This window comes from Amaranthus tricolor, chromosome 5, assembly GCF_026212465.1.
Source record: "Amaranthus tricolor cultivar Red isolate AtriRed21 chromosome 5, ASM2621246v1, whole genome shotgun sequence".
Lineage (NCBI taxonomy): Eukaryota > Viridiplantae > Streptophyta > Magnoliopsida > Caryophyllales > Amaranthaceae > Amaranthus > Amaranthus tricolor.
This window is the reverse complement of record NC_080051.1, coordinates 21254820-21279185: the sequence shown is the minus strand read 5'-3', so window position 1 is coordinate 21279185 and position 24366 is coordinate 21254820. Positions and strand designations below refer to the sequence as shown.

General features: G+C 32.2%; 1 protein-coding gene across 3 annotated transcripts; it reads left to right on the top strand.

Annotated features, from left to right (window-relative positions):
• The first annotated feature begins 8415 nt into the window (after positions 1 to 8415).
• LOC130814345 (beta-galactosidase 17) lies at positions 8416 to 23718 on the top strand. 3 transcript variants are annotated; one of them, XM_057680469.1, is made up of 19 exons: positions 8416 to 8758; positions 9740 to 9844; positions 10200 to 10395; positions 11152 to 11240; positions 13372 to 13452; positions 13751 to 13845; positions 14781 to 14851; positions 15730 to 15820; positions 15905 to 16022; positions 16099 to 16194; positions 16269 to 16317; positions 17753 to 17940; positions 18510 to 18581; positions 21131 to 21280; positions 21520 to 21570; positions 22440 to 22605; positions 22786 to 22931; positions 23018 to 23083; positions 23239 to 23718. In XM_057680469.1, exons 1-19 carry the CDS (start codon positions 8564 to 8566, stop codon positions 23341 to 23343), a joined length of 2130 nt encoding a protein of 709 aa, XP_057536452.1. In that variant the 5' UTR covers positions 8416 to 8563; the 3' UTR covers positions 23344 to 23718. The 3 variants fall into 3 exon arrangements, with proteins under 3 accessions (XP_057536452.1, XP_057536453.1, XP_057536454.1); XM_057680470.1 differs by having other exon boundaries at positions 8431 to 8758; positions 9751 to 9844; XM_057680471.1 differs by lacking the exon at positions 8416 to 8758 and having other exon boundaries at positions 9939 to 10395.
• The last annotated feature ends 648 nt before the right edge of the window (positions 23719 to 24366 follow it).

Below are 24366 nucleotides of genomic sequence, written 5' to 3'. Positions count from 1 at the left end.
GGGAACTCTTTGGTCGCGCTCTTCTTTATGGGTATGAGATGCTGCCGTTCTTCCCTCCCCAGATCCTAGCCATAGTTTTCTATGGACGAGATATACTGAGTATGATGATGACTAGATTTAAGACAATTTAATTTTTCAAATAAAATCATTATTCCTAAACATCGCGTATATTTGGCAGAATCAAAATAACAACTAAAGCAACTTAAGACACTTCTTAAGACCCAACTAATAGAAGTGGTAGGATTGATACTTTGTTTGAATTGATCGAATGGAGGGAAAGATCCGAAAGGAATGCGTGAGATTTGAAAAGATTGAAAATTTTTTGTTTAGATAACAAAAAGAGAGGAAGTTTTGAAGGAGCATATTTTGAAGGGAAAATATGGACAAATTTTGTTAAAAATGTAATATTTCTAAAGTGGAAAGATTCAAAGGAAAAACAGTTATTTTCCTTTATTTTTCCTTTACTTTTCTTCTAAATAAACAATGTTTACTCTCCCTCTTTATCCGTTCCCTTCCGTTTCTTCTGTCTCTTCTTTTCTTTTCTCTTCTAATTTGCTAATCAAATATAGGATTAATGTACCACCTTAGCCAAAGAGCTTATTTGTTAGCGCCAGATGCCAAACAAAGTTTCCCCATATCAGTTAGGTTCCAAAGTAACTCATTCCTGATGTCCAAACCCACGCATATTTGATCAAACGTATAATTATTTATCATGAATTCATAAGAAGATGCTTAATATATTGCTGAATACTTTTACATAATACAGGATAATTTTTTAATTTTTTTGGTTAAGTAATTCCTAATATCATGACAAGAAAGTTAAAGTTTTATAGAATATTATTTACTTAATTAACACTAAATTTTTTTTAATATGAATCATAATATCATATAGTAAAATGATAATCTTACCGTTTTATGATATGATTGTATCAGAATATAGCTTTATTATTTCTAATTAATTTTGAAGTTTATTTTTTATTTTGTTGCTTTTGTAAGAAATCATTTCCATCTTATTTTCACTATCAGTATATCATGCGATTATGATCAAAACCACATAATTAAAATTCTTATATAAAAAAATTATCAAACAATTTTTAGCCATGAACTTTTTGATCTATTAAACAATGCGTGCATAAGAAACCAAATGCAGTTAAATGAGTACTCTCATTCTTAATTCGTATATCAACTTTTATTTTGGTCACCGTTCTTATTTTAATTTATATTATAAAGCACTTACGGCTCAATGGATAGAGCATCTACATATAAAGTAGAAGGTTTGGGGTTCAACCATCATCGGGTGTAGGTATCAACTGGGTGTTTTTGACTGCTTGCATCCCTCTTTACTCCTTCCTTGATGGGTACGGATATGTTATGTCCGCCTCTTTCAGAAAAAGAAAACCCCCCACCCTAGACCTTGCCTTGTCGGGATACTAAGATTGTCTTTTTTATTATAATTTTCTTATTCGTAATTGGACTCCACACCACCTTCTTTTATCACATTTTTACAATAAAGAATAAAATATTACATCTACTGTCAACATCATTATGTTAGAGTATATATTATATCCTGGGGCCTCAACCATCAGCTTAACCTTATGGTTGAGGCCCCATGATATACTATATACTCTAACACATTATAGACAACAACCCAAAGTCACGCTCAAAAATAGGTACTACAAGAGAAAAAGTAACAGACAATTATAGTCGTATTCCTCCGGATCAGAGAAAGTTATAAGAATGTGGTCAATTTTAACGCAAGAGTGAACAGTAAAAGTAAAATTGATGTGTCACACTCTCCCAATTCAACCAACTTTAATTCATTTCATTGGGTGAAAATAGAAAAGAAATGATAAATCCACCTAGAGAGAAATAAAGTGTAGTTAATTACCTAATGATGAATAAACAAAGATGTAACCATGTAATAAACATGTATGATTAGGCCATGATTAGAAAAGTAAAAGTAAAATCAATCCCATAAAACACTAGCTTTACAGACAGAAATTAGCTGAGAGATGATGAGAAGATGCTTAAGTTTGACAGATTGCTAATATTATGTTAGGTCAATCTAGATTTAAGAATTCAGCTTTTTTCTTTGGAAGTGGTGTTGGCATCTCTCCACTTATTGGCCTAAATTAAATTAAATTTAATGGTTTAGGGATGGTAAGCAATATTAGAATAATCATAAATATATATATTTTAGAAATTAATACTTTCTTCATTTTCTAATGTTCTTTCCATTTACTTTTTGTACGGTTTTCAAAGTAAATTTTGAGCATTAATATCTTTAAATACGCATCATAAAAAATTATAAAAAATATATAATAAAAAAGTATACATTAAGACAATTCTAACGAGATTTCACATGGATATATTTTGTCATCTATATATGTCATAAAAATCTTAATTAAATTTCTCTCTCTAAATTAGAATATTTTAAAGGGGAAGAATATTAGAAAATGAAGTAAATAATTTTAAATTTTTAGATTCCATTGAACTAAGTTTTTATAGGTTTATCTATGTATTACTTGAATGCTCGAAGGTTTATATATACAATAAGCATTAATAGAAGATAATGGTTATGTAAATTGTAAATAATATGTTTACTACAATTTCTTGGTATTATTTTAGATGTTAATTAAATTTTGTTCATTAGCAATATTAATTTGCAAATAAAATTCTTTATTTAAGAAAAGTCAAATGAAATATGTAAAATCTGTCTTATTTTCAACGATTAATTAGTAATTTAGTAAATTTACAAAAATGAATAAAATGATAAAAAATTATATATTTATGGAAAAATAAGTGAAATATGTGGATGAAATGAAAATGCAAATTAATTGTGTGAATAAGAAAAAACGAAAGAATATGAATTATTGCCAAAAATAAGAACTGGAAAAATTTTATGAGATATACTAGAAAAATAGGATTATGGGTATGGTTATCGTCTTCCTTTCCTCTTTAAATTTCGATTATAGTTTTCTATGAGTGGGATATAACACGTGAGATGATGATGAACTAAAAAAATTGGGCTAATTATTTAGAACAAAACAATGGGAATACTTTCCTTTTATATGCGTAGTTCAAGGTCATGCTTTTAAATTAGCACGTACTTACTCGTAAAAATCAAACATGCATTAAACTAAATGTAATCCTTTAAATAAAGTTTTAAAAGCTAGCCGTTGAATATTCAGTATAATTGTTAAAACCATTTTGTGGGTAAAAGGAGAAAAGAGCACACTGCCCTAACCAACATTTCTACCTTCTGCCTTCTTTTTGATGTTCTTTATGGGAATTAGTATTACTCTCTACCTTTTGTTTTGTGTCTTTCATAGGCACATTGTATGATACTTTTCTTTGTTTAAGATAAAAGATATATTTTTTTCTGTTTCAAAATCTTATTATATTAAAGTTTGTACAAGAATAAAAAGAGGGGATTTTCATAATAAATAATTTAAAATGGTTAAACAAGAAAAAAATAATAATAATTATAATAGAATAAAGAAATATACATCAACATTTAAGGGTGGCTAGAAGTCATGATTCATAAGAAATCTCACTTTAATGGGTTTAGAAAAGTTCTTATATAGACTTCATCCATACTATTTAGTATAGATCAATTTAATAATCATAAATATTTTCCCATGATCGTACTTGTCTAGTGAAATATTTACTATTTTAATATCTTTTAAATTAATCCATGCTAAAATTGTGTTGAACAAGCTCATATCACGACTTCCGACATCATAGTTAGTTACCGGATGATTTTATCTAGTACATTTGTGTTCTTTTTAGGTAAAAATAAGTTGACTTATCCTATTACTTTAGTTTGTTTGGAATTGTGCCTCATGATGCCTATCTTTTTCTTTCTATAAGGAGTACAAGTAGCTCTTTTGAATTGCGTATACTCGTTCTTGTAAGTTGTAATGATGCTGCCTTTTTTCTCTGTTGGTGTTTGCTTTTGAGGGGTATTTGACTTTTTAATGGATACCTTAGCAAAAAATAGAGCTATTCATATTTCATACATGGCCTAAGCCAAAAATTCAAACTAAAATTAAAAGTTATTCGATTTGAAAATGTTATTTTTTAGGTGTATTGAGCATATTTTATCTGAAGTAGTTGATAATAAAGAATGGAAAAAACGAACTTGAACTACAACCGATTTTTATAACCAACATATTACTGTTGATCAAGATTACCCAAACCTAACAGTGACTAAATTGAATCAAGGAGTATTCAACTTGAATTATGCAGTTTACTAATTTAGACTATTCACTAGAATTATTCACTTTAATAAGCTAAATATAAGGCACAATAGTCTAATGGATTGTTTATATTAATTTTATTCACTCTAGCTAATAGACTGAGTTTCGATTATTGAACATAGAAGTATAATTAACTCAAATTCCATTATCTTATTAGTTATTCTAATAGAGTAATAGATATTTTTATAAATTAAACTTTATAAATACTTTAATATATTTAGAGTTATTAATCAATGGTTAATGTTTATAAATTATTTTTAATAAAATTAGATGAAAATGATAGAACTTAACTTTTGATTTACAGTAAAACAAGTAAAAGTAACAAAGTAATTATCATTAATCGATTACACTGTAATTATTTTCTCTTAAGTAAAGTGAATATGTTTATTAATTAAAAAACGACTAGAAATTTAATCAAATATTTACTCGATTGATAGTTATCCGTAGTCGATTTGTACATGGTAAAATTGAACCAATTATTAACCAATGACAAGCCAAGATCCATTGACATGCGACTCAAACTTCAACCGACATCGAACGAGTGCAAACTTGATAACTCGAATAACTAATCATCAACTAAACCGTAACTATCTGCCCTGACCTGACTGTGGCAGTATTCAAAAAGTACTTGATTTGAAATATAACTTAACCGAATGACACCCATCCAAAATCAACCCGATAATCCGAATGAACACCTAACCACTTTCCAAAAATAGTAATCCTACCTGTTTAGTCTCACCTATTTCACCTAAATATTCACAATGAGACTAACTCCAAATATGGATAATAGCCAATTTAATATATTTTATGAGAATCCAAGTTTTTTATTTAAATCATTTTTATCAAAAGACGATCTCTTATCTCTTATAAAAATGTGTAAATTTTTTTCTACCCGTAAACCCTATTAAGCCACAAAATTCCAAATCACCCACTTATTTCCCATGCCCAACATATTTAACTAGCCCCAAAATCTTATCTAGCCCAAATATTTATTCTAGCCCAAACAATTCCCTCCAATCGAATAAACTAATTTAAACCTAAAAAAATCAATCCATTCCAACTCAATTAGGTCATGTTATCTTAGTAAAATTCCCATGGATATTTTACTGTAGGGCCATTGACACAATGTCCTATCATCTAAGTGATTTTAAAACTAAAATAAAACTAAAACTTGATCATATTTAAACTGCCAACGATGAGCTACCTTTAGTAAATGGGTTGGTTGTATGAAATTTTCTCTTCAAGTGAATGACTGTCTTTATGTCTCTGATCTTTCCCACAAAATTGTCAATAAATCAAATAAAAAAAGAGTTAAATTGTGTTGTTCTAATGTATCCAACCTTTTGTGTTATTCAATATATTCATATGGGACGGATAGTTAAGCTTGACACTGAATGAGGAGGGCTATACTATGTCGATGAGGTGATCCAATAAGACAGTGTAATGCTAGCTCTTGCAAAGACATGACGTCAAATTTGGTTGTGACATCATCATTTAGGTCACCCATCTCCTAGATATTTAGATCATATTTTCCAGCTTTCTCTAAATCCAATAATAAGGACTTTACTTGTGCAATGTTATTTCGTCCAGTTGTTCTAAAACTAATAATAGTTTTTTTACTTGTAAAACTTGGATTCCTGCTTTGACCGCATAACCTAACACATTTATACTACCGTGGACTGTGACATTTAAGAAATTGAGTTCTATTATAAAAACATCCAAGTAGGGATGGTCATGGGTCCAGGACCCTATTGGACCCGCTCCGGACCCGCCCCTTTTTTAAGAGTTTGGGTCTTAATTTTTGAGACCCATCAAATCCGGGTCGAATCTGAATCCAAAAAATATTTGACGGGTCCGGGTCCTAAGGTGAAGATCCGGACCTGGACCCTAAACTTTTAAATTTTATATTAAGAATTTCTGATTTCTAAATTCTAAAATTATTTTTTTTATTATTAATATATAATGCCTTGAATATTGATTGCCTAATTTGCCTTTTCATTAATCTCAATCCAGTAACTAGTAAGGTTCTACCGCAGTACTAGTGTCCAGTAACCCTAACTTTTTCTTTCTCCTCTAATATAAACTATGTATCTCATTTAGTCTTTTATATTTGATTTTTAATTATGTATTTAGAAAAGTGTTTTTACGTTTTAGTAATTATTTTGTATTTGAATTTTATGGACTCGAACAAGTGTTTGTAATACGATAATAAGTTGCTTACAAAAATACAAAAAGACTCGCAAAAGATTCAATTTTGACAAATCAAAGAGGCTTTGTATAAGACCCATTAAGGACCCTAGACCCGTCAGATCCATAGGGTCTGGGTCTGAAAATTTTGAACCCTTAGGGTCCGGATCCATAAAAAATAAAAAGGTCTGGGTCCGAGTCCGAATCTGACCAGACCTGCTCCAGACCCGACCCATGACCATTCCTACATCCTAGTGGTCAGGGGAACAATACAATAAACTTACTAAGCTGACTCATTAAGCTGGTTAATTAGTCCAAATTTGATTGAAATTGAAATTATTATCCCAAAAGAACCAACAGGCAAGCCAACTGAATATGCTTTGCTACATAGTTGTCCCAACTTAAAATGCGACACTCTAGTGACTCCTACAATTACTCGCGAGATAAGCTCATCTTTAGAACAAGCATCTATTATTGATACCCAAATTTTTGTGAGAGACCATTTCTAGTTAGGTCGGTTTATTATATATTTTTAAAATATTGTAAGTAGACATTAAAAATGATGTAAGTAGACATTGAAGATATTCAAAGTAGACATTAAGGATAAATAAACATTTAGGATAATGTAAGTAGGCATTAAGAATATGATAAGTTGGTATTAATCTGTAATGGGCTGGGCTTAAGATACGTCCCTAAAAAAGACGGCCTCTCAAAAGACTTCTTGTTATTGATATTGATGAAATTAACTCTGAAGTACAAAAAAAAATGGCTACGAAAGACCCTCCATAGTCACAATATAAATTAGCTCGGTATAAGCCACAAAATATAAACCTCGCCTGTCAAAATATCCAGTAGCAAATCTAGTAAGGGGGAGCCTTTCTCAAGAGGAACAAACTTTCAATACAACAATTTACTTAAAAGAATATTCCCAAAAGCTCAAAAAGATGGGAAGTGGAAAAAGGCTATGCAGGATGAAATAAAAGCACTTAAACAGAATCATACATGGAAGAATTGTAATATACCATTTACCAATTGAAAAGCGTCTAGTGGGATGCAGATGGCTCTTTACCATCAAATACAAAGCGAATACAACTAAGAAAAGATACAAAGCCATATTAGTCAGTGAAAGAGTACACTTAAACCTATGTACGTCATTGATTATTTGGAGACTTTTTTTCCGGTTGCAAAACTTGATACTATATGGGTATACAATTAGGGTGTGCTTGGCAATAAGAAACTGAGGTTGGGGATTGAAATTTTAGGAGTAGGACTTTAGAATGTTCTTTATTTGTTTAAAGGGAATAAAAATTGGTAAAGATTAGATTATGGACATGAGTTGAGACTTGAAAAGAAGAAAGTCTCAAAAAAACTCTTGAAAAATGATGGTAATTAATTTGAGTTGAGACTTACTTAATTTATAAGAAACATTTTTATCATTAATTAAAGTAAAAAATAAAATAAAATAAAATAAAAAGTTATAAGCACAAAATTTGTAAATATAATTAATTTTCATCTAAATTTTTATCTATTTTTATCATTTGCCAATTAAGGACATGAGGCATACATATTTAACAGCTAGTCTCTTGAGAGACCGTCTCTTTGATAGATATATCTCAAGCCTAGTCCATTAAAGATTAATGACTACTTACCGTATTCTTAATGCCTACTTATATTATTCTTAAGGCTTACTTACCGTATCTTTAATGCCTACTTTCAATATCTTAAATGTCTACATATATTATTTTTAATACATACTTATAATATTTTAAAAAATATATAATGAACTAATTCAATTAAAAATAATCTACCACAAAAATTTATGTATATTTAATGTCTCAATTTAAGTTGTATCCTAAAATCTCATTCTAAGTGTTATATTTCCATTTTCACATAACACCGCTAAGTAATTATTTTCGAGTTATAACTTATAAGTAATGATGCTAAAATCGTTGGTTTACATTGAACCTATCCAAAATAGATAGTCTCCCCGGACAAATTTGTGACTTGTTATTTGAGAGTGGGAGTTTATCCGAATCGTTCATTCAGGCGTTGTAACTGAGCTAGTTTAACGACAAAACCCGCTCCCCAGTGTTGTTGACTCGAGTCTAAAGGCTATGATATTAGTAGCAAAACCAGAAGAAGGAGCCAGAGATCATCTTCCGACGACAACAATGAAGAAGAAGAATGCTCGATGTTTCGCCATCAATAATTTTACCATCCTTTTTTCTCTTCTCGTTTTTGTTGCGATTTTCGCCTTCGTTGCTCCTCTCCCTTCTTTCTCTACTCCTCGATCCCGCCATCGTAAAAAGGTTTTTGCTTCGGTTTTTCTTTCATTTCTAATTTCTGTTTCCTCTGATTCTCGCATTCGTTTTTTGTTTGTGATCATGCTCCTTTTCTGTATTCAATTTTTGGAAAATGCTGTTGTATTAATTATATTGCTAGATAATTAGTGGGAAGTGAAGACAAAAAGATATTGCAATTATAATCGCGATTATGTGAAAAGTAAGTGAATTATCAGAATTTTAATGCAAAATTTTCCAATTGTAGGTATGGTAATGTGAAAAGCAATTGAAATGGTGTCGAATTTTGTTTTACGAATTGTGTAGGCACATAATTATTTCATTTGCTACTAATTGGTGGAAATGAATACTCTAGTTAGTTTGATCTATCACTAATTATGAGGTAGAATACTGAATTGGTAGATAGTAGCATTTGATTTAGAGTTCAAGTGAAGGAGCACATGTTAAGGATTTTTTTTAGTTTGGTAGATCATGAGATACTTGAGTAATTACACCTTCGTGCTTTTTAAGCTTTCCGTACTAGTGAACTCACGGAAAAATCATAGATTTAGATCGTGCAATTTGTGATGTTCAAATAGGGAAGTTCAGATTCCTGACAATGTAGGGGTGTAATTGTGTAAACGAGCTGAGCTTGAGCTTTGGTTTGCTTGTAATGGCTGTCTACCTCTAAAATATCTCTGTTGCCTTGTTATAATATTTTCATCTCTCCAAATATATTGTTTTGGACAAAGTTCCTCAATTAGCTATTGTATAGTCTTGAAAAGTCAAGTTGAAACTAAGATATGATTAGTCACCAGTGTTAGTAATGCGGTGTGAGTCGGTGTGATGTTTTAAATGTTAAGAGTGTATGCGTAATGGATCTACCCTGGGGATCATTTTAGTTTTCATAGTGTGGGTGTGGCAATTTCTTGCTCTTGAAAAAAAAAGCAATTTTGTGGTAGTTTGAGTATTCTGGTTTAAATGTGGAATTTCTTATTCTGTTTTTATCAGCTGCATGTCAGGAGCTTTGAGATTGCCGATGACATGTTCTGGAAAGATGGTGAGCCTTTCCGCATAATTGGTGGTGATCTGCATTACTTTCGAGTTCTTCCTGAGGTATTGTATTAGAAATTAGATTGTCTGTGGACTTACATATTACTTTGGAAAGAGAAGTTGTGAGTAATATATTGAGTCATTTCAATTAAAACAGGACAATACCTGCATAATGAATGTGGGTGCCATTTTTATCTTCATTTGGACGGTTCTTGTTGGTATAAGTCTATATTGTCTGATCCATTCAGTACTTCAGCATAGAATTTGGGGAAACTAAAGGGGAAAACAGGAAAACATCCAGTGCTTATTTGCTGGGATTCAATTTCATTCAAAAATTTGAGACTTCTTGGTGTTAAATCTTATATATGATGTTCCTTTTGATGGATTCTCAATTTATATTATTGAGCTGGCAATGCAGTACTGGGAAGATAGGCTGTTGAGAGCAAAAGCCTTGGGATTAAATACAATTCAGACTTATGTTCCATGGAATCTGCATGAACTAAGGCCTGGAGATCTGTTTTTTGACGGTATTGCTAACATAGTGTCATTTCTTAGACTATGCCAGAAGCTAGATTTTCTTGTCATGCTTCGAGCTGGGCCTTACATATGTGCAGGTATTAATATCTTCTCCCCTTGGAATCTTGTTTGCAATTTTGATGAATATAAAATATATAGCTAGCTGAAACTTACAGGATCATCCAAATCATTTGATTAAAATCTGAATAACTGAACATTGTGCATTATTAAGGTTGATTTCTAGGGTCTTTTGTTATGGGATTTAACCATATTATCACAGTAACATCCATTTTATTGATTATTTTGTCTAGCACTATATATTACCACTTACACTAGTATCTCATCATGTAAGAGCTGCTTGTAAATGTCTGGCAATGAAACAAATAAAATAAAGCAATGGAGGTATCGATTCTTTACAAAATCATATCTGACCCCATATTGTTCGGATTAAGGCTTTGGAATTGTTGTGTATTGTTGTTGTATAGTACTTTTCGTGACCCTTTCATCGGTTTGCACCGTAGAGAATGTAATTGCCAGCTTTACTATAACAATAATTTATCACCCTCCGACAATATTTTTCTAAAACATTTCACTTTTTGTGGAAAATTCGATCGGACTTCCTGCTGCTATTGCTCACCTTCCTTCCTCTCTGGTAGCTGCTAAAACTTATTATATCTTCGAATAGTGAGAATTACAAGAGGGACTTCTAGTGTTTCTAATATTTTTACTATTAATCTGCTTAATTATCATAATTTTATTTTCCCTTGGCAGCTCATCCCTCCCTGTATTGCATTTTTATAACATATTGTTTGTTAAACAAGATGAGGAACTTAAGATATACGAATATGTTACAGAGTGGGATTTGGGTGGTTTTCCAGCTTGGCTACTAGCTAAACAGCCAGCTCTTAAACTGAGGTCTTCGGATCCTGAGTACCTTAAAATGGTATGTTTGGGTGTACCTTAAATTGGTACTTGAACTATGAATCAAATTTATTGCTCCTGGTTATGTTTCTGTGTAAACTTTCTCATGTTTATGATATCACACAATTTCAACAAAATTGCTTGTTCAATATAATCTATTAAGTAGTTTTTACCCGATTAATGTAGGAGCCAAAACAATGGAATAACAAAAACATCATTATTCTCTTTGAAATGTCCCCTTATCAATATAGTTATATGGATATATTCTATATGGATCTTTTAAATATATTTCAACCACTTTACAATATTACGAAAAATATAGAATGTTAGATTGTGTAGAAAATTCTGTGCTCCATTAACACGTCTGTTTATGAGATTTTGGTGGCCTAGGGCGAAATCAATACCGAACTTTAATATAAAAGCAATAGTTGATTATCGGATTATTCTGATGTTGTTAAATGTGATCTTGAACAATTAGAACCATTATGGATCATAAAACATAATTAAATGTGATCTTGTTAATCACACAATTTAACTATTAGGTTAGGATCCTTTTAATTCAATTCTCATACTCCCGTTTTATTGATTGATGTAAAAAAATTTAAACCAGAATTTGTCTTACATGTAAATTAATTTACTCCTAATATCACACTCCTGTTTTATTGATTAGGTCAACAATATTTTTAATTTAAAATTATAAATGCAAATTTAGTTATAGATCCATAATTCTATCAATAATTTCATAATCACATTAACCCATATTTAAATTGGGATCAATCCCTCTAACCTAGATATGAAAATCTAATCTCTAGTCATTATAAATAACAAATAAGATGAAATTATATAATCTAACTTTTTCAATTCTTGCTTGATCACCCACTCAATGTCGTCTTTTGCCTAGGTTGCTCTTTTAAGTTTTTAATCTGGCTGAATTGTTCTCTTTATATATACATATATATATATATATATATATGTGTGTGTGTGTGTGTGTGTGTGTGCAAGCCTATATATCAAAAGATTAAAAAGAAAATTGATAAATATAAACTAAGCTCTTATAAAACTCAAAATCAGTGGATGAAGCAATTCAGGTCTTCCATAACCTAGATATATCAATAGAATAAAATGAGAGAAAGCCTAGTCCTTAACTAACTATGAACAACAATATTGAACTTGGAATCTGGGATATCACCTTCAGTTACAACATTACTTTTTTATAAATGAAAACACTAGATCTTCTCAAGACTCGCCAAAGGAAAGAGACTTCCATCTTAATCTTTTTTTTTTCACTCATTAAAAATCTCACCATGAAAATCCCATAAAAGTAAATCTTTGTTGACCTTATATCAAACCCAACTAATGTACTACATCACAACCAACCAACATCAATATGAAAAATAACCAATCAATCACAACTCCAATAATGTAAAAGCTTAAAGTAATGGAGCTCTCGGATCTTGCAGTATAAGAACTATATTTGGCAATGAAGAGGATTGAGCTAAAGGGTTGAAATTTGTAGCTCAATTAATGTTATAAGACATTTGATGTACGGGACTTTGAAGTAAGGATAGTTAGGTAGGTAAAGGTATAGACAATTATAGTAGTGTTAGAATATGAAATTAGAGATAAAGATAGAACTCATACCTTGGGGATGTCAATGGCAAAGGATGAAAATGTAGCAACATTCACTCAATTTTACTTTTGCCTAAACCGCCTTTTCAGGTTTTCGGCTAGCCTTTGATTTTTATTTTTTTTTATTGAATTACGTTGAAAGAAAGAAACAGAATAAAACTATCCTAAGAAGGGTATACAAATATACAAGTGAAAAGTAAATAATACAAGTGCAAACTCCTTCCCCATGCTTAGAAAAAAGCAGTGTACTTAATGCATAACAGATCGGCACAGAGGATTATAAATGATAATTCTTAGAAAAAAGCAGTGTACTTAATGCATAACAGATCGGCACAGAGGATTATAAATGATAATTCAACAAGCATATAGTAATGGAAAGTTCGTGGTTCAATGACTAGTAGAAGAACCAGGATGATAAAATGAGGAGAATGAACTTTTTTGCTTGAGTGAGTTGTTTACATGCACTTGTCTGTCAAGAGTTTGTTTCACTATCGCTTGATGCTTATTGTTTTCATTTTGTGTAGGTGGATAAGTGGTGGAGCATATTACTCCCGAAGGTGTCTCCTTTTCTTTATGGAAATGGTGGTCCTATTATCATGGTTCAGGTGTGCAACTATTTTTTTATACTTTTTTCAACTAGGGTTGCGATCATTCATTATTGGAAATAAATTTTTGAAGAATTGATGGATCAATGCTATTGGTTAGAGGATAAGTCAATGTTGTGAGCGGTTTCTTGTCTATGTTCCCTGAACATTGATTATGTGATGCCACAACCTAAATCAGGATTTCCTTCTCAAAGAGAAGATGATTTGATTAATCTTCTAAATTTATAATCTTCATAGTTTAACACCTTTTGCACTAACCCTTTTTTTTTCATGTCTAAGAAGGGGTATTTTATGGCAGATAGAAAATGAATATGGTTCATATGCAGATGATAAAGCTTACCTGCATCACCTGGTCAAACTGGCAAGGAAACACCTTGGAGATGACGTAATCTTGTAAGGCAATGACTTTGATGTTCTGTTGATTGTTCTTTATTATAGGTTAGTGCTAGAGATGTTTGTGCATTTTTATGTTAAAATCTTCCTACTAAACACTCACTAGATAATTCCGTTTGATACCCTACTCTAACTAGTTTGAGTTCTTCTTATCTAATATCTCTTATGTAAGTCACTAGTTGAAATAGTTACGTTAGGTATTCAGGTGTTCCATTGTAGACTAGACCTTAAAAGAAATGTTCTTAAACACATTGCCTCTATATGGAAAAAAAAAAATCCAAGGGATAGTTTTAATTACCAAATATTTTTATTTTTGTATTTGAATTTTGAAGGTCAAGCTCTTCCTTATGTCGCCACTCGCCACTTTTCATGTAGCACACATAAGATCAAGGACATATAGGTAGTGGCTTGCTATATTTTCTGTAATAGAACTTCATGGTATGATTTTGCGGTCAATATGGATGGTTTTGTTGTCGTCTTAGCCTTGTCACGCCATGGTAAGCTCAAAAACCTTAACTATGGTCACAATACGGTGATGTGCCCTTGTTTTTGCACTATTGTCTTTGCTTCTTTTTCATTCACACACTCGTTACAGTGTTACAACATTGTGGAATAAATATCTTATATCTTGATTTTTGTATGATGTTGACGTTGAAGCTGCTTCTGCTATTAGGTCTGTTACAAATAATAGTTAGGGATTGCTCGAATAAAAGATGCTTACGACGATGTCTATTTTGTTGATGTTAATAAGCAGCAATTAGAAAAAGTCTAGGACGGCTATCGGCTGGGTACCTGATTTGAATGTAATTAAAAGCTGTTATCTAACTATTTCTGGGTCATTTGCAATCTCTGTTTAGCTCAATCTTTTTTATAAACAATACTTAGAATCTAAACTCTCAGTTACCATGACATGCTTATTTAATTTATTCATTCAGGTATACCACAGATGGAGGTACAAGAACAACTCTTGAGAAAGGAACTATTTCTGGGGGCAGTGTTTATTCAGGTGGGACCAAGAAATGTTCATTGAAGTACACCTGTTTAGAAAGAAATAGGATGAATTCTTTGCTTGGAACCTCAAATTTTCCACCATAAAATCTAATTAGCTTCGAAATTACATAAATTACAAGTTTCCATTATGCAGGCTCACAGCACATTGTGACCTATTAAAGTTCTTTAGGTCGTCGTATTTCTTGATAGTTGATACAATAGCATGAGAGATGCTATAAAGGTTCAGATTCAGCTTTAGTTTAGAAGTCATATTTGAGATTTCTGGATATTGATGTTGAGCTCCAAGGCTTCAACTTCGTATATTCATTCCATTGTCACAATTACTGGTTGTAATGTCTGTACATTGCTACTTCTAGTACTGCAATGCTTATTATGACCAAATTTGTTCCATCATTTGCTGGGGGAAACTTTTATATCTCTGGGCTTTTTTAACAGAATATATGTGTCATTAGAGCCATAAGAGTGATAGTCTTGACCTTTTGATTTCTTTTTGGTTCCTATTACCTACAACTGGCATTCAATTTTGTCTAAAGGGATGGGAAGCTTTTTCTTGTTGAATTTGAGGTGATGTTTTGTCCTCAATGAAAGGTAATGTTATTTTTAATGTGATTGTTACTAATTACTAACAAAAAATAATATTCAGGATATCAAGAAGAACAAAAACAAAAGTTCCTTGTCTTTTATTTAATATTGCTTGGCAAGTAAGTTGATATCGTAATGCTGTAGCCTATAGGTACAAGACACAAGACTAACTGGTAGGAGATCAAGAGTTCATTGATTTAGTTTGTTTATGTTACTAGTCCAATCTTACCTTGTAGCAAATTGCAGTTTAACTATATATGATACCGATATATTTCTTTATACCTGTGGCAGCTGTTGACTTTGCAACAGGTGATCAGCCATGGCCAATTTTTAAATTGCAAATGCAATTCAATGCACCTGGAAAATCTCCTCCTCTATCATCGTGAGTGTTATGTTGTGGTTCCAATTTCTTGGCACATTGACTGAATGATATTCCATATGACCCTTATAGTGTTTCTTGTTCCAGGGAGTTCTACACTGGATGGCTTACACACTGGGGAGAACGGATTGCAAAAACTGATGCTGATTTTACAGCAAACGAGCTGGGAAAGATTTTGTCGAGGAATGGCTCTGTGGTTCTTTATGTATGTTAAAGGACTTTTTACACACTATCTACAACTGTTTGTCCAAACATATGATATAGCTATTGAAATATTTCAGATGGCACATGGCGGCACAAATTTTGGATTCTTTAATGGAGCAAATACCGGTTCAGATGAGTCAGATTATAAGCCTGACCTTACATCTTATGATTATGTGAGTCACCGTGCCAACCGCTTTTTACATCACGTTTTATATATGTACTTGATGAAATGTGTCTTTTCTCCCAGGATGCACCAATTCGTGAAACAGGTGATGTGGACAATGCCAAATTTAGAGGTACATCTTCAATAACTGATTCAATTTTTTTGTTTGTACTTCCACTTAAAATTATTTAAATTTTGTATGAAATTAATGCGTAACTTAATCTGAAACATATTGCTATTATGTTTTCCTCCTAGTTTTCTTTCTAGTTTTCACTTAGACCTTTGTTTAAAGCCATGCTAAGAGCTATGAGCAGCAACCTGTGAGAACTACTATGAAATTGGACCGACTAATTTGTAGTTTCCAAGTGTGGAAATTTCTTCATTCTTTGCCCCTCAAAAGTAATTTCTACTGTGCTATCTTGATTTTACTTGGTTACACGTACCAGTAGAAACTTATCCTATGTCTTTTTTATCTTCTTAGATACTAATTAATTAATCCTAGCCTTTTTTTCTGTTAAACTTCTTCCTTCTCCAAGTGGCTATGACTGAATTTTCAGTAAGTAGCACACCTACTCCCTCCATTCTTATTTGGTATTCCCATTTTCTCGTTTAGGCAGTTTCATTTATTGTTCCCCTAAAGATTATTTCTATTATATCACATTTTTTGGACATAATTAAACTTAGTCACCCTAATTTTTATTTATTAATGCTTATAGTCCTCACATTCTTTATACTCACTTTATTATAACATTATTATTAATGTTTGTGATCCTCACATTTTTCCCACTAACTTCATTTTAACATTTTTTAATGTTTGTGGTCTCCATATGTTTATCCCACTACCTTTATTATATATTTTTTTTAATGCTTATGGCTCTTGCTTTTTCTCCATTAACCTTATTATTCAATAAAATAATATATCTTACCATTTACAAGATTAACTTTTCTTAATTTCCCTTAACATTTCTTATGGGACATCAAATAGGAACAAAGGGACTATATTTTAGTAAATATTTCCACCATTTACTAGATTAACTTTTCTTAATTCCCGTGAACATCTTATGGGAACATCAAATAGGAGCGGAGAGACTATATATTTTAATAAGGTGGATCCTTTTTAAGGACAAAATTGATCGAACTGGAATACTGGATACTCTCTTCATGAATCTTTTTTATTTTTATTTTTCTGATGAATAATGTTTGGAAAGTTGGCTCTCAGGTTCAATTATATTCTAAGACATAGCAGAGAACACTCTGCTCTTCTGAGCAGTCAGAAACACTTTCCCACTCAAACCCTCTGTATGAAACATCCTGTGGGATGTAAAATTGGAAATGTAGTAGTATAGATAAGGAATCTCATCCATAGTACGCTAAATCATTGTTTATGGAAAGATTGAGTTTCCTACTTACTTTGGTTCTCCACAACAACGTAAGAATTAAAGGTCATTTATTTACATCGTAGCTTTAATCTGGAAATCCAAGCTTCAATTTTGTATAGCGCAGTTGTTTTAACTGCACTAAGCATCATTCACAATAAGAACGATTTGCTCTTTCTTTTTGTTTTCCAGCTATAAGGAGGGTTATACAGCAATATGCTTCGGTCACTCTTCCTCCAGTACCTGCCAATAATGAAAAGGCAGGTTATGGATATGTCCAACTCAAGAAAACTTCAAATTTATTTGATATCCTTGGCATTCCCAATAATTCAAATGTAGTTGAATCTGCTAGCCCAATTCCTATGGAGTTTGTAGGCCAGGTATTTCATGAACTGAGTATGGTTGTGTTCATATATCTGTTTTCTTATATTTTCTGTGTATGGTGGTCTAAATTCAATTAGCTTAGTTTCACAATTGCTTTTTGACGAAGCTTGGATTCGAAATGTATCTCCATCAGATACTCCGTGTAATAGTGTTTCTTTAACCCAAAGAGAGTGAAAGGGAAATCAAACTTTTACCTTGTCTATCAAACAAAAGATAGATGCTGCTTACTGGAAGAAAAGGGAACATGGGTTTTTGTCCAGTTAAGCGTTTAAAATTAAAATTGATTACCATAACAATGTATCTTCTTATAACTTGTATGATGGTGGCTTCAATATGAACCAAACAATCATTTTATGCCTTCTAATTGTAGGAATATTACCAAACAGTCCATTTATTGTGCCACGTACTTCAAAATTTCATTATAATCCACCTTGACAAGGATTGGACTGCTAAGATTGAATCTTACTAATCGTACAGAATTGATGGAGAGGTAGTTTTTTGTGTAATGTTTTAGATGATTTCTATTTGAAAAATAAGCCTTCCTGACTTTTACTCTTGTGTGCAGATGCATGGATTTCTACTATACATGTCAGAATTTAATACGCATGATAATGCTAGTTCCTTAATGATATCGAAGGTAAGCTTTTGATCCCTTATACATGCACTCGTTGCCGTCTTTAAATTATGTTTTTAGGCAATAATTTAGATTTCTTTTCTACTTGTATAATCTTCACTTTCCACTAAAAGTTTGCTTCTCTTTCCGAGTGTTTTTTCCCTTGGAAATTGTCATGCATCTGCGTTCTACATTTTTAAAAAGTAATGGTAAAATTTTACTATGGACATGTGAAAGGCGATAGTCATCCTAGTAATACCTAGCAACACATTGATTTTACTCATTCTTGTCCCTATTGAGTTTCGACACCTTTGATATCCATTACAATGAGGCGATTTCTCCCAGTGGCTTGACAAGCTGGATGCAAGCTATTTGAATGCTATGAACTATGAAGTCTTCCTCTATGCTTGCAATAATGAAGTCTCGTTGAATGTTTTGTATGTATAACTTGCCTAGTATGCTGTTAGCACTGTATGTGCATAGGAGTAATGACAAGTTTGTTTTTACCGCAAGCCATTGGCAGAACCAAAGGGGTATCCATGCTGTCAATGGACAGAACATAAGTCCCAAACACAGGAATAGAGAAGCAACATTGGTGTTGGATGAGTTGGTAAAGCTAGACTCATGCCTCGGAGGTCAAGGGATGGACTCCCAACTTTCACACGCATGTGCTTTTTTTTCCTCTTGCTTAAATAAAAGCTGTACCCAGCCCCCACTGTTTACACATCAGGTTTTGCTATTTTTAAACTAAAACCCCAAATACTTTTTAAGTGTAAAAATGGGATAATAGTCGCAATCGTGGTAATGGAACGACGATGTGGTAACGGGAATTATGTGGTTGTCGTAACGCCTAAATATCGGTGGAATCATAAAATATCCCTTGATACGGCCCAAAACGCGGTTGTATAAAAATGTAAAAATTAAGTTGGGTAATATTTATCCTCAAAATTGAAATAGAGTACTATTATGACTCAAATATCTATTTTTTTCCAGTAACTGACTTAAAATATTAAAATATCAAAATAATAAACCTTTTCAATGATGATAATATTATTTGAGTAGACAAAATTTGGGGTTAAGATTCTTAAGTTAGAGAAAGAGAAAGAGTAGGATGTGAAAAGATGAGAAAAATAATTGGGAAGGCTTAATTTACATCATAAAACAACCTCATCCCACGATATATTAGCAAAAGTCTACTAGGATGACATTGCAACTTGCCGATCACAATATTAGATATCCTAAGGGAATTTTGATGGATGTGCCTCTGAGGGTGGGAAAACTTGTTCTTCCATGTGACTTTGATTATGGACTTGACTGAGGAAGTGAGGAGATTAAGACTTCAATTATTCTTAGAAGACGTTTAGCCATTGTTGGGAAATTCATTGATGTTGGTAAGGTTAAGCTTGTCGGCAAAAAAAGATATGAAAGGCTAGCCAAAAACACGAAAAGGTTTTCTAGGAAAAAGAGAGTTGAGTGTCATTTCTGCTACATTTTCAACTTTTGTTGTCAACTTTCCTAAGGTATGATTTATATCCTTATCTCTTCGTTTTTAATTCATTCTACCTCCACATAAATTGTCTTGACCTTTACCCACTTAGTCTCCCTCAATTTAAATTCTCGCGTATGACATGTTTGATAACCCTATGACACCACTTAAGCTTAAAAAAAATTTAACCCTTTAGCCCTAAATTCATCTTGTTTTTTTGAGAATTTTCATGGTAGGATTATTTTATAAGTGAAAAAAAAGGTTAAATAGGAAGTTTCTTTCTTTTGGGAGTCATTAAGAGACTCGGAGTGATATGTGGGGATCATAAGCATTATTAAAATATTAAAATAAGGATGAACAAGGGTATTTTTGTCTGAAATTTGTGATATAAAAAGAAAGATTTTAAAATGGAAACAACAAATAAAACACCCAAAATGGAAAATGGGAACTTCCTTAAGAAACGAAGGGAGTATTTAATTTCCGATGATATATCTAGGAGCTATGAGGATGTTGAAGCAAAGGGTTTTAAAATGGTTTTCTGATTTTTGTACCTATTTGCTTGTTGAGTTTTAGTGTTAACCAAATATGGGGAAAAGTGGGTTGATTACTTGGATTCCTTGGCTACACCGGGAAATAGAACAGAGTAGGAAGAGAGTCATAAGAAGTACTTTAAGACCTTTGGAGACCATGTTTTTTAGTGATTTTGGCCGAAGTTTTGGTTGAAGTATGCTTCAAGCACTGACTCGGCTTTTTAGCAATCACCCCCAAAGTGGAATCGGCTATTTTTTTGGAAAAATGTTTGGCGGAAATTTCTAACTTCTTCATTTGGAGATGTTTTGTGCTTCTTTTTGCATTCTACTTAATGTCATCCCTACATATATCAACTAAAACTTGGACTAAAACACCTTAAAAATCATAAAAATAGCTTAGTTGCTCAAAACCCATAGTAATAACATAGAATGTAACAAACAAAGCCAAATTCACCCATAAATTGCCATTATTCTTCCAAATGGAGCATAAAATGTGTATTATAAGTGCAAATATTATCAAGGAGTTATTGATGTATAATTTCATTTACTTTATGCAGGTGCATGACAGAGCCCAAGTTTTTATTTCATGCCCTTTCAATGACCATGGAGGAAGACCTGTTTATGCTGGAAAAGTAGAGAGATGGTCCAACACAGCGCTTCAGCTTCCTGATCTCAAATGTGTTTCAAAAACTAGTTTATATGTTTTGGTAAATGCATTATCTTTTTTTCTTCAATATTCTTCCATGTACTTTCCCAAAGGTATCTGCCGCTTATCCTTTGTCTGTGCTCATACCTTGCTAATTGTTTATTGAACTATAAGCAGTGCTTTCTTCAAAAGCACGAGTTTACTATAGTTGCTTTTCGCGTCTCTGACATCTGCTATGACTTTGCTGTGCTTTTCTTTTCACCAGCATTTCCTTACAGTAGTTTTAACTTGTGTTCTTAGGTTGAAAACATGGGCAGAATTAATTATGGGCCCTACATTGCTGACAGCAAGGTAGTTATCTCTCTCTTTGTAATAGAACGGATCTTCCATTCTAGGGGATATTAACTGAATCCAGGACAATAGTGAAGAAGCATGATAATGAAGTAATGGCGTTAAACTGGTTTAAGATGTAAATAATATTGTATTACTGCAATAAAAAGCACAATAATGAACAAGTATTTGAGAGGCTTGCTCTCTTCCAAAATGAGTACTATAAACTCAACATAAATGCCTAAATGTGTATAATATTTCTCATTTCCAACCTTTTACCATTTATACTAGTTTCCCCTTCTCTGTGAATATCTTTTGCTAGATTGTACCTCCCAACTAATATTATGATACCCAAAGTACTCTTTACTTTGATATGAAATACTCAACTTTGTGGATGTGGGATGTGTCCTTTTTGGCTTCTAACCTTAAACTTACATATCGTCTTTTGTTTTAAGGTTTTGACAAATTATATAGACTCCTAATGAGCTGTTTTTTATTGTATGGAATTGTCCATTTTATGTATGAGTAAAACATGTTTTGTTTTTTCCGTGATCTTTAAACACATTCCTGCATCTTTTACCCAGCTCTTGAGTGCTGATCTTTGAGAGTTTTGCAACTCGTTGGGAATTTCTTCAGTACAATAACGAAGACTAACTGGAAATCTTTTGTCCGAATTACTAATATTTAATCTCAATTCTCAATACAGCATTAATATAATTCACCATCTTAGTCTCTAAGATATACGTTTATATTATACAAAAACTGTGATCGCATTGAAGCACAGAGGGCCTTTTTCCTATCTACTATTTGGCAGTATAGTCAGTATTAAAAGTACTAGTACTTCAACAATAGAAGTTTTTCTGAACTGTTTTTTATTGGTTTTATTTCAGGGAATTTTGTCTCCTGTTTATGTGGATGGGCATATTCTTCAAAATTGGAAAATGTTCTCAATTCCACTTTCCAATCTGAATGATCAGAATCGTAGTTCCTTTCATCAGGTTGCGGGTAGTGACCTCACTACATTACATGCAAGCAAAATTATGCAGCATAAGAGCAGTATGTTCTCTTTCTGTTTGCTTATCGTATGAGCCGTTCAAGGAGTGTAAATTACACTTTTGCTAACTTGTTTCCAATTGGATATTTTTAAATATCCATACCATTCCTTTTCTTTCTTGTCTTATTTCCAACAAATCGGAAGAGGCTTGCTATATACGTATTATTTCTACCTTTGTGCAGAGAACCTCTCAAATGAACCTGCTTTTTACACTGGTTACTTTATAATCGATGATGCTGATCAAGTTAAAGACACATTTTTATCAGTAGCTGGCTGGGGAAAAGGGATTGCATTCATCAACGATTTCAATCTAGGACGATATTGGCCGGTGAATACTTCCTTGTCATGTTTTGAAGTTTAGTTTTAATTCCATTCTATGTCTATTAAGGAAAATTAACAATTGGTCTCTTACAGACATTTGGGCCACAGTGTAACCTCTATGTCCCTGCTCCACTTTTACGCCATGGGAAAAACACAGTGGTCAGTTCATTCAATGCTACGATATCAATTTTTAGCATGTTTGCCATCTCTTGCTCTCCAGTCACACCCCATCCCCACTAATGCATCAATTGCAAGTACCTGAAGTAGGTGGTTTTAATATTGAAGGGTACTAAATATCGGCTTCTGATTTCTAGGTACTCTTTGAACTCGAATCACCAAATGCAGAGCTTGCAGTCAGATTTGTTCAGCATGAGAACTTCTCATGCAGTCAAACCAACTCAAACGTTCGTGAACTTTAAAATTGCCTGCACCAGTGATAATTATTAATTAGGGCAGGTGTTTCACTCCCTGAATAGAAGATATCTTGCAAATTGGTACTGCTTTTCTATGTGGAATGTCATCATGGCATCTCTGTGTTGAATATTTACTGTGTGTTCAAGTTGCTAAAACTCTACATATATCAATATTATCAGGAAAATCTTGCAATGAAGTAAAACTCAAATTTGCAAGGTACTAAGATGTGACCAAAATGTACCCCGTAGTTCTAGAATTTCTTGTAGAAACTTTAAACTTCTAGACTTACAGTGCCTGATAACGTTCCGTCAGATGGCTCAAATTTTATGTGGACTTCCATATTCATAGTTATCTGCCAAACATATGATTTGAATTACTAACTGGAGCTATTTTATCATCTGAGGTGCTCGTCTGTTCCTAATTGGCTTAGTAATAATTAGTAGTACCTCGTCTTACTCCTTTGTAATTGGAGCCAAATTTAGATAGCCGGAATCTAGTGTTTGTTACTGTTAAGATATCAAAGAAAAGACTGTAAAACCATTTCCTAGCATATAGAAGTATATATGTATGGTATTGCTAGCAAGAGATCTTCCCTAGAGAAGTCTAGATTATCTAAATGTATTCAGTTACCTATATAGTAACGTGGACAAACTTTAAACTTTTAGAACCAAAGGAAGTATATTTTTTAATTTTTAAAATGATTAATAGAATTTAAATTAGCTATATAGTTTTGAGTGGATATTGTTATGGTGCACTCTTAACAAAACTCATCAACAGCTAATAGGCAATTTACCATTATAATTTATAATTTACCGTATTTTTTAAAATGAAAACATCTTATTTTATTAAACAACCTATCTCTTTAAGAAGATAAAAAATTTCATTTCTTAATGCCAAATTCACATAAGATGGATAAAATTTTCCTGGTTCTTAGACAAAGATTAAAATTTTTATTTAATTTTTTAAAGTAAAGGGGTATTTTAAGAGAATTGAAAAAAAAACGTAGGGTTTTAAGAAAAAAAAAAGGA